This window comes from Falco cherrug, chromosome 7 (genome assembly GCF_023634085.1).
Source record: "Falco cherrug isolate bFalChe1 chromosome 7, bFalChe1.pri, whole genome shotgun sequence".
NCBI classification, from domain to species: Eukaryota; Metazoa; Chordata; class Aves; order Falconiformes; family Falconidae; genus Falco; species Falco cherrug.
The window spans coordinates 50,138,034-50,148,155 of NC_073703.1; the positions used below are offsets into that span (position 1 = coordinate 50,138,034).

The following is a 10,122-nucleotide window of genomic DNA, read 5'->3' on the forward strand; positions in this document are numbered from 1 at the left end:
CCCCAAACCACCAAATCACCAGGCGCCACCAGCCCTCGGTTAACGTTTCATTTTAATCCGTTAATAAAATAACAGCGAGTGCAAAACGCGCCAACGCACTCACGGAATTCACAACAAACACGAACGGCGCCTCAGCCTACACCCGCCCGGCCCGGCTGCGTCAGACACTGCCGTGCTAATAACTTATTTTTTATACAATAGTGCAAACTCACCAGCACCCCACGAGCAATATTCAGCGCTTTTTCTTTCAGGCTCGTAGGCGGGTGCCAAACATGACCGACAATGCCCAGGCGGGGGGGCAGAGCCCGGCCCGCAGCCCCCGCCCCCGGGGGGCCCAGCCGGTGAAGGCGGGAGCCCCGCGGCCGCTGCCGCCCGCCTGGGCACCTTCGCAGCCGCGCTGTCCCCAGCAGCACTTCGGCGCAGGCAGCGGTGGGCGCGTTAAGGGAGCGCGGAGGCCGGGAGGAGCGGCCGCGGCAGAGCTGCGGGCCCGCCCCGGGACAGCCCGCCCCGCTGAGGGGATGCCCGCGAGCAGTCCCCGCACGCTGCCGAGGGCTCCGGCGCCGCTGTCTCCGTGCTCACCAGCTTCCCAAAACGGTACAAACCTCTCATTTCTATTGCATGTGCCCCGAATGCCGCGTCGGGCTACGGGCCGTTGTCTGTAAATGGGGGGGAAGCGTGTGTGTGTGTGTGTGATCTGAGGATGCAGGCACAGCGTTGCTGCTTTTGGTAAGTGAAATATTAGATATGAAGTGTTAAGGCAGATGCATTTCAGTGACGTGGGAGAAGAGGAAGGCACAACAAAGGAGAGGGAAGCACACACAACAGAAAAATCACTGGAGGCAGGAAGAGAAAACAAACTGCTTCCAGAAAAACTAGAACATGAAGCTAGCTCTGGTAAGGGCAACGGCACAGAGCGTGTTTCCTCTGAGAAAGCCAAAGCAAATTTTCGTCACAGTTCTCAGCTTGGATGAGTTACCTTCTACTTAAATTCACATTCAAAGCAGACCCAGCCTTACCACCACCATTTTTCCACAGCTTGTGATCCCATACTACCAGACAACAGGAGGCCAAGACCTCTAACCAAGGTCAGAGGAGGGTGTTAAAGGAAGCAGCACTCATGCTCTCACCCACTGTCATTCTCCAAGAAACCCAACAGCTAATTTGCTGTCGTTCTTTGCTCTCAACAGAGCCATTTAACAAAACAAACCTGAAACACCAGCATCTTCATCTGTAAAGTAACCTAACTCAGATCACAGCTTACTAGATGTTCCAGATGGCTTGCCCGCGAGGTGTTTGCGGAAGAAAGCTTGGATCTGCTGCCAAGCATCTATCTGTGCATCGCAGTGTGCCTTGGGCTCCCCTCCCCACAGCACAGGCCTGCCAACTAGCAGGTGCATTGAGGCTGCACACATCGGGAAAAACGGGGGTTCGATGTAGTGCCCTGCTCCAGGATAACAGACTATCTCAGGCTTTTCCTTTCCGTGAGCTTGCAAACGTTTGCTCCCCTCAACTGCAAAGAATTCGCTTTTCCAGTTGTGATCATCTTGGCCAACAATGAACAAGAAGCGACACTCTGCCTTCTCCAGAGGGATAAAGCTTTGGCAGTCAGGCCCTTCTAGTGGGTTGTTCAGTACATCAATAATATCAGCAATCCCAGACTCGTTGACCTTGATGCGTTTTGCATTGACACCAAGGGGTGGAATGGTGATGTCCTTGTAGCGGAGCACTGTGCCCACATTTGCCACCGAGCCATTGATCAGGGCGGTGGCTGTGATGCCCTTTAGGAAGGAGGCCATGGAGACGCACAGATCACCCCCCTTTGAGAATCCAAGCAACCCAATCCCTGGACCTTTAACCTGGAGGAGAGAGAAGAGAAACCACAAGCAATGAACAATGGCAAACGGCTTCTTTAAAATGTTGCCATGTTTGCAGCAGGGTCTGCCCTGAATCTAGACCCCAGGTACAGGATCTAAGGACCTGTGTGCAGGGCCCACACCCAAGGGACCCTGAGGCACTCTTCTGTGCTTGATTTATGATCATAAGCCCTGCTGAGACTGCAGCATCATCCTAATAAAGCTACAAGGCCTGGTGCTGAAGCATATGCAGAGGGTACAGCTGTGCTTGCAAAAAGCATGCAGATGCACGGTCCCTGATTCACTTTGCTTATAAGGCAGTTTGGGGAAGAAGAGGGAAGGGGCAGGGAAGGCCTCTTCTACAAATGCTCCAAGTCAACAATGGCTATGAAACTGTCATCAGTTATGATAATGTATTTCTTATATTCAACCACTGTGTTTGATTCGCCTACTAATAAGCTAACATGAGGCAGTGGACTCCCTATCAGCTGCTCTCCTGTTCCTCTAGTATGCTTGGTGTCTAACTCACAGTGTGAAGGAAATATTCTGAGGTACCTTACTCGTTAAAATGTATCTTTAAAAAATAACCTATTAAACCCATTTTTCTAAGTGAATTGTACAGTCCCCTGGAGTCAATCTAGAATAGGTTACCCTCCTTTTCTTTTACACAGGCAAATTAACTAGAACAGGAAAGCTAAATGATCTTACAGGGTGCTGAAATCCTCTACGGATGTTGGAAGGTTAGCTAATATCACAGCTGCTCCAAAAGACCCTCAGGGGTAAACAGGCGCCTGAGACGGCATCAGAATTTAATACCTTTTGTACCTTATCATGAGTGTAATAGGCTCCAAACCCACTGACTCTGAAGCATGAAAAGGGACAAATGAGAACATATGGCTGAAACTTTGCAACATGTTAAAAGCACGGTGAGGGTATCAGCAGAGGTGTTCACGGAAGGCTACGGTACTGCTCTCGAGGGAAAAAAAAGGCAGAGGGGAAGCAATTTTCAGGGTTTTTTGGGCAAAGAGGTGGCATGAGCAGTTGGGGTTAGGGCAACTGAAAACCAACTGAGACCTTTAAACAGCTACTCATCTTTCTGAGGCTGACGAAGGTATCTGAGTTCTCCAGAGAAACCAAGTGTTGCCTTGTGTAATTCTAGTTATTGTCATGCACAGATACTTGGAAGGAGATGCAGGACCAAGCAGGGTTCTCTTCCAAGAGGTATCAACTTAGAAGGAACCCCAAGTTCACAACTATATACTAAAACACACGCTCACCAAATATTACCATTTGGAGTGATTTTAACAGCTTATACAATACACAGAAACAAACATGTACTGGTGGACTTCCTTGAGACCTGGCTCACAGAAGGTTATCAAGTGCTCCATGGCTGAAAAGGGCATTTAGTTCTGAAGGACATTCTACAAAGCATAAACCTAAAAGTCCTGCTGGAAGTCCAATAAACCTCCAGGGAACTAGAGGTTGCAACGAGGGTTACAACCCTAGCTGTAACACTAGTTACCAGTGTTATAGAAATTACCAGTACGTGACCTATGCATCACTGTGTCACCTGGACAGTTCAAAAGGAAGAACTGGAATAATCTGCCAGAGAACCATTGTAATGAGAGTGAGTTAAAGATACAAACCCAGTTAATTACAGCCAACTTGAATGGAGATGCTATTTTAAGTACAGCAGCTCCGCCTCATCTGCAGTCTGACAGGACCTGACTAATGAGAGTTCCCTGTAGTGAGAGTGTCAATGAAGAAACCAACCTGGCTGTGTTGTAACATATAGTTTATGGCTTCTTCAAAATATTCTAGGTGGAATTCCTTCGCCTCTTTAGGGAGATCTTCATAGTCGTAGAAAGCCAGAGCCAGCACAGAAAAGCCATAGTTGGCCAGCAGGCATGCCCTGTATTCAAGGAGTCCTCCTCCAATTCCATACAAGTCAATAATTCCCGGAAAGGGACCATTTCCTGCAAGAGACCACATAACAAAACACATTAACCCACAATCTTTAATTTGCATTCCAAATTCATAGAATCATAGAATCATTTAGGTTGGAAAAGACTTTGAAGATCATCAAGTGCAACTGTTAGCCCAGGACTGCCAAGTCCACCACTAAACCATGACCCTAAGTGCCACATCTATGCATTTTTTTAACACCTCCAGGGATGGTGATTCCACCACCTCCCTAGACAGCCTGTTCCAATGCTTGACCACATTTTCAGTGAAGAAATTTTTCCTAATATCCAATGTAAACCTCCCCTGGTGCAGCTGGAGGCCATTTCCTCTTGTCCTGTCACTTGTTATTTGGGAGAAGAGACTGACCCCACCTGCCTACAGCCTCCTTTCAGGTAGTTGCAGAGAGTGATAAGGTCCTGCCTGAGCCCCCTTTTCTCCAGGCTAAACAACCCCAGTTCCCTCAGCTGCTCCTCATAAGACTTGTGCTCCAGACCCTTCACCAGCTCCGTTGCCCTTCTCTGGACACGCTCCACCACCTCAATGTCCCTCTTGCCGTGAGGGGCCCAAAACTCAACACAGTGTTCGAGGTGCAGCCCCACCAGTGCCCAGTACAGGGGGACAATCACTCCCCTTGCCCTGCTGGCCACACTGCTTTGGACACAAGCCAGGATGCTGTTGGGTTCTTGGCCACCTGGGCACACTGCTGGCCCACGTTCAGCCGGCCGTCAGCCAGCACCCCCAGGCCCTTTTCCCCCAGGCACTTTCCAGCCGCTCTGCCCCCAGCCCGTAGCGCTGTGTGGGGCTGCTGTGACCCACGTGCGGGACCCGGCACTGAGCCTTGTTGAACCTGGTACAACCGGCCTCGGCCCACGGGTCCAGCCTGCCCGGATGCCCCTGCAGAGCCTGCCTGCCCTCCAGCAGCTCAACACTCCCCCCAGCTCGGTGTCGCCTGCAAACTGGCTGAGGGTGCACTCGATCCCCTCATAGGCCTCAGAATGTGTCTTTTTAAAAGAAAAAAAATCATAAAGCAGCAGAATTGTACTCTAAGGGTCCTAAATTACTGTGCCAGTTTTCAGTAAATGGCTACATTACTTCAAGATTAAACAAGACAGCACAAAATAGCAGGCCTGCTGATGTTTTGGATGACATCAGAGAACACATGGCTGGAAGGGGTTGGGATCCCTTGACAGTCACAACTAGCCCAAATTCATGCAAATAGCAAATTCACTGCAAAGGTATCGAGCTCTGCTTCAAAAATACCCAGAAGGCTTCTTTCCTGTGCATTTCTCAGAAGACTGATCCAAAAACTCTCATCTTCTGATGGTTCCAGCCTCTCAGTTTCAGTGTAGATGTACTACAGCCATTTTTTCTGGGATTAAGAGAAGAAAGTATTTGCAACCAGCCTTGCTACCTGGTGGGGGAAGCTTTACTACATGAGGTTCATCAGGAGACAGGGACTGAAGTCCTCATGCAGGGATTGCTGCAGACTTGCAGTACTGAGAGGAGGAGACCAAGAGAGCCACTCACATTCCTGCTCAGAAGGGAGGTTGAGGCTTCCCTCAGGTGCCTGCAGACTAACACACAGAACTGGGCAACAAACCAGAACAACTGGAAATTCACCTCCAGGCACAAGGCTACAACACTGGGTCCAGCACAACCTGCTGGGACAGCACATGATTTTGGCACTAATGTGGAGGAGTTACCAGGGACAGACAGGGAAGAAAGGGGAGCGGGGAAGGCACATGCTACACAGAGGAGCTCCCCGAGTACATGGGTTCCAGAGACAAGCCTGGTGAAAGTCTCTGGATCACAGGGGGAAGGGAAGGTGGAATGTGGTGGTGGTGTGGCTGCTACAGACCACTCAGCCAAGGCAAGAGATGAGGCTTCCTACAGACCACTAGCAGAAGTCTGGACAGCTGCTGGGAGAACAACACAGCATTTCTCAGGCAATCTGAAAACCTCACAGACCCTCTCAATGATTATTTTCTGACAAAAATACTATCTGACGCTTTACTTGGTCTTTTGCTCACAAATGGGTAAGAAATGGGAATAAATGCAGCAGTAAAAGGCAGCTTGGGCTGCAGCTACTATGGCATTGCCAAGTTCTGCATGTGCGGAGAGGCTGGGATGGGAAGAGAAGCAGCAGGCTTAGGACTAGGCTTTTGGAAAGCAACCTTCAACTGACTCAAAGAATTACAAGCTGCGTTCCCTGGAAAACAGCCAGGTAGGGGAAAGGTACCTTGCAGACCAGCTGACACCACCTCCCACGGCATCTGAAAACAAAAAGGGTGCTGTGATCAATGCCTCGTGCTGCATGAGGCATGTGGCCAGCAGATCGCAGCCAGCCGGGCTTATGAGGCCGCTCCTTGGAGGGCCCATGCGGCTGGCATGGTCCAGCCCCGCTCGTCCTCGGCCTGGTGCCAGGCTCAAGGGGCATCTAGAGGCAGCCTGGCCCCGGCTGGGGGGAGGCAGCACCCGCCAGGGAAGGAGCCCGCACGGCTGGTACTCACCGGGGGGCACGAAAAGCGTCGCCCGGACCCTCCCCTCTCGCACCGGGACTCTCCGCACGCCATCCCGCAGGAACGCCCGCTCATGCTGTGCCTGCGCCAGGAGCTGCCCGGGGGGCTCCCCGTGGCCCTCGAACACCTCCAGCTGCACGACGAAGGGGCTCTGCACATCCTTCTTCATCAGGCGCCTGAAGGGCTTCTGGGGCTGCAAAGCCCAGAGCAGCCCCATGGGCTCCAGGCCGGAGAAGCTGCCGCCCGGCAGCGCGGGGCAGCGGGCCAGGTCCAGCTCCCCGTCGTCCCCCGCCTGGTAGCGGGCGCGGGCCTGGAAGAGCTCACCCGCCTCGTCCCGCAAGGATGCCCGCAGCGTGACCTGCTGCCGCGGGCCCAGGCCCTGCACGGCGATGGCCAGCGGCTCGTCGAAGAGGCTGCGGGCGGCGGGCGAGAGGCGGATGGCGGGGGCCATGGCGGAGAGGCTGCGGGCGGAGGCCATCCCGGGCGTCCATGCAGGGCCGCGGCGCTGCGGGGCTGCGGGCGCGGGGCTGGGCCGGGGCAGCTGCTTCTGCCAGGCGCGGGAGCTGGCCCGGGACAGGGAGCGGGCGGCGACGTGCCACATGGCCGCGGGACGCTTCCGACTCTGGGGCGGGTTCAAAGGGCCTGTCAGGAGCAAGACGGCACCTCCCTCGCCCCGCCTGCCCGCCCGCCTCCTCCCCCGCCCCGGCTGCGGGGGATCCCGGCTACGGGCTGCGTGGCCTGAGACCTGCCCAGCGCCCGGGGGCTCCTCCTCGGTGTCCCCCCGGGCTCCCCAGCGCCAGGCGGTTGCAGTGGTCGACGTGCGGGGCAGGGCGGGCAGAGGTGCCGCCGGGCAGCATCGCGGTCAGGTTCGCTGCCAGGACAGGGAAGGGCGGTGCGCAGCTGCCCGCGCAGGGACAGGTGTCCTGCTTTCAGCAGGGACAGAGTTAATTTTCTTCTTAGTCGTTAGTACAGTGCTGTGTTTTGGCTCTGATGTGAGAACAGGGTTGATAGCACACTGATGTCTTTAGCTGTTGCTGGGTGATGTTTATGCTAAATCAAGGACTTTCCAGTTTCTCGGGCCCTGCCAGTGAGAGAGCTGGAGGGTCGGAGGAGATTGGGAGGGGACACAGCCAGGACAGGTGGCCCAAGCTAGCCACAGGGATATTCCATACGGCATCATGCTGAGTATATGAACTGGGGGAAGAAGAAGGAAGGGGGGGACATCTGGCATTATGGCATTTGTCTTCCTAAGTAACCATTACACATGGCACAGCCCGGCTTCCCCGGGGGTGGCCGAACACCTGCCTGCCCATGGGAAGTGGTGAATGAATTCCTTGCTTTGCTTTGCTGCTCTGCGTGCGCGGCTTTTGCTTTACCTGTTCAACTGTTCTTATCTCAACCCCTGAGTTTTACATCCCCTTCCGATTCTCCTCCCCATCCCTCTGGGTTGGGGGGGGGGGGGTGAGCAAGCGGCTGCATGGTGCTTTGCTGCTGGCCAAGGTTACACCACGACACCATGGTGGCCCAGGCAGGCAGGGCTCCCAGCCCGCCAGCAGCAGCCCTGCATGCAGGGCCGTGCCGTGCTGTGCCGCCCAGCCGAGGGGCCGGAGCCAGCCCCAGCCCCAGCCACGGTGGGGAGAAGCCAACCCAGCGCCAGCCCAGCACTGCTACATGTCTTCTTGCAGCCTCTTCCTCCGCGCTGGTTGCCCCAAGGCCTGGGCAAGGCAGGTTATGTCTCCATCAGGCTCTGCCCAGCCCTGGCACCTGCCCAGACGGATGGATTGGGAGGGTGGTACGGGGTGTGGGAGGCATGAGGGAGGGGTGCTGTCACAGATTCTTTAAGCAGGTTAAGAAACATCTGGTTCTCCCACTAATGGGTTGCACAAGGCTTTACTAAGGCCATTCTGTCTGTCTTACCCAGAGCTGGATCTTTTGCTCTAAAGGGAATTGCAAAGGCAGAGTCGCTTCCTCAGGCACACCAAATCTTCCTGGGAGATGCAGGTAGAGATGTCTCTTGCTCAGAGCTTCACATGCCTGACTTAGTGGTGTGAAATAAGTGGAAACATCTGAGGGAATCCTCAGCATTGTCCTATTTTCAAATACTAAGTGTTTAAAAGTATTGGGCAGAGCCTCAGTAGTCTTCTGTCCCACCTGGAGATTGCTCTGTCTCTCCGTCTCTCCTGAACAGGTGAGATGCTTTGTCATCTTGCATTAGGGCATGTCGTCTGGCACCCAGCTCTAAATGTGTGGCAATTTATGGTGTTGAGAGCAACACTCGTTGCCTTGCGGTGCTAGATTTGAGCACCACCTTGACCATATGTTGGATCAGATGCTAAGGGAGGGGGCCCAGGAGGCTTGGTGCCCCAAGAGCAATGGAAGGGTGAAGGTAAGGGAACTGTGTGTTAGTCTTCTCTAGTATCCTCGCACCACCTGGGCAGCCCCTGTTCCCAAGCTGGTACAAGTTCCACCCTGAGGTGAGAGTGTTCAAGATGCAAAGATCCCTGCTTCTAACCCAAGCCCGGCAAATGACTCCATGGCTTTCAAATCTCAGTCTCTTTATTACAATTCTCACCCTAATAACAAAGCTGAAAAAGTTCCACATCATGTGGGAGAAGATCACAATGGCTGTACATTTAGCAGAATGGCTTTTTGCGTGACATCTTGGGGCCAGAAGTATCGACGAGCCAGAGCACTTCCTCTGAGGAGAGGACAGAGAGGTGGCACAGAGGGCCAGCAACCCTTCCTGAGGCTTAACCGGAGTCACCCCAGCATCCTGGCTGTAACATCCATTCCTGCACACTTCCAGCAGCACAGAGATCAGAGACATTTCCGTTTACGATGAGGCTTTCACCACAAGAGTGGTGAAAACCCTGGTCCAAAATCAGCATTTGAGAGGCGTTGCTTTACAGTAGATTGCTTTAAAGCTGAGGATGAGGTATGCATGTAGAGACCACAGTGATATGTGAAGTACTGCCAGGCATTTGGAAGAATAGAAGCCACCTAAGAAATGTAACTGTGCATTTTGCACGTGACCAGTTTTATCAATGGCTAATGCAAACCTGTTTGCCATTCCTTTTCTTGACACTTACCCAAGCAAGTTCAGGGAAAACCAGAAAAGGCAAACGCAGCTCTTTTCTGAGTTACAGATGTGCAAAGCGGTGGAAGATACTGCAGTTGTACGGGTGCAACTGTGAACAAGTTTTGACCTGGCAAGCCTGAAAGCATCTGCCAGGTTAGGTCATTAAGAGCTGCGTCTTTCTTGCACATTAGTTGTCATTTAAATACCTGTTGAAAAAAGCCTGGATCCGTGGCCAAGAATGAGCCTGAGCTTTAGAATAAGCCCTGAGCTCCCCACCCAGGACTGCCCGCTTGTGAAAAATGGGATGGCTTCCTATGGAGTACAAAGGGAAAAAGGGAGGGTCAAAGCAGTGCCCTGTTCCAGGGTAGGAGAGAATCTGAAAATTTTCCTTCCCTTGAGCCTGCAAAAGCTTGCAGGCTTCAGTAGCGTAATACTCACTTTTAACAACATGGTCATCTTGCCCAACAATGAACAGTAACTGTGCCTCAGTTTTCTCTAGTGGGATCAGGCTTTGGTTGCCAGGGGCTTGGAAGGCATCAGCAGGGATGTCGGAATAATCAAGAAGATTGGAGTCAATGATTTTGACCTGTTGTTCATCGATGGGCAAAGCGGGGATGGTTTTATCCTTGTAACAGAGAGGGTAAATCGTAACGGCCACAGGGCCGTTGAGGGAAACAACGGCCGTGATGTTCTTCAGGAAGGCGGC

The 10,122-nt window shown here is 53.0% G+C and overlaps 3 protein-coding genes across 4 annotated transcripts in view; all 3 read right to left on the reverse strand.

The window, feature by feature from the left end:
* LOC102053300 (dynein axonemal light chain 1) overlaps nt 1–3,753 on the reverse strand; it is a 30,945-nt gene extending 27,192 nt beyond the window's left edge. Inside the window, exon 1 of one of the 2 annotated variants that reach the window (XM_027808033.2) lies at nt 3,627–3,753. The gene's annotated coding sequence lies outside the window, so the exon portion shown is untranslated. Of the gene's footprint in view, nt 1–212; nt 343–3,626 lie in introns of those variants that run through there. The other variant, XM_055717175.1, reaches the window with a different exon arrangement.
* On the reverse strand, nt 35–6,977 carry LOC102058957 (acyl-coenzyme A thioesterase 1). The gene is made up of 3 exons (XM_005441163.4): nt 6,329–6,977; nt 3,627–3,829; nt 35–1,856 (listed from the first exon to the last, which is right to left on the reverse strand). The coding sequence occupies exons 1-3, from the start codon at nt 6,936–6,938 to the stop codon at nt 1,251–1,253; spliced, it is 1,419 nt and encodes a 472-aa protein (XP_005441220.4). The 5' UTR covers nt 6,939–6,977; the 3' UTR covers nt 35–1,250.
* Nucleotides 6,978–8,875: 1,898 nt separating this feature from the next.
* The window catches only part of LOC102058782 (acyl-coenzyme A thioesterase 5-like), a 5,837-nt gene continuing 4,590 nt past the window's right edge, over nt 8,876–10,122 (reverse strand). The window contains exon 3 of the mRNA XM_055717177.1: nt 8,876–10,122. This exon is cut by the window's right edge and continues 63 nt beyond it. Within this exon, the coding sequence (XP_055573152.1) occupies nt 9,604–10,122 (519 nt within the window). The 3' untranslated portion in view covers nt 8,876–9,603.

Excerpts from the sequence above, each read along its gene's own strand:
- LOC102058957 (XM_005441163.4), bottom strand. The coding sequence starts at position 6,938 with ATGTGGCACGTCGCCGCCCGCTCCCTGTCCCGGGCCAGCTCCCGCGCC. Across the intron at positions 3,830-6,328 it reads GACGCTTTTCGTGCCCCCCG|GAAATGGTCCCTTTCCGGGA; the intron begins GTGAGTACCAGC and ends GGTCTCTTGCAG. Across the intron at positions 1,857-3,626 it reads ATATGTTACAACACAGCCAG|GTTAAAGGTCCAGGGATTGG; the intron begins GTTGGTTTCTTC and ends TCTCTCCTCCAG.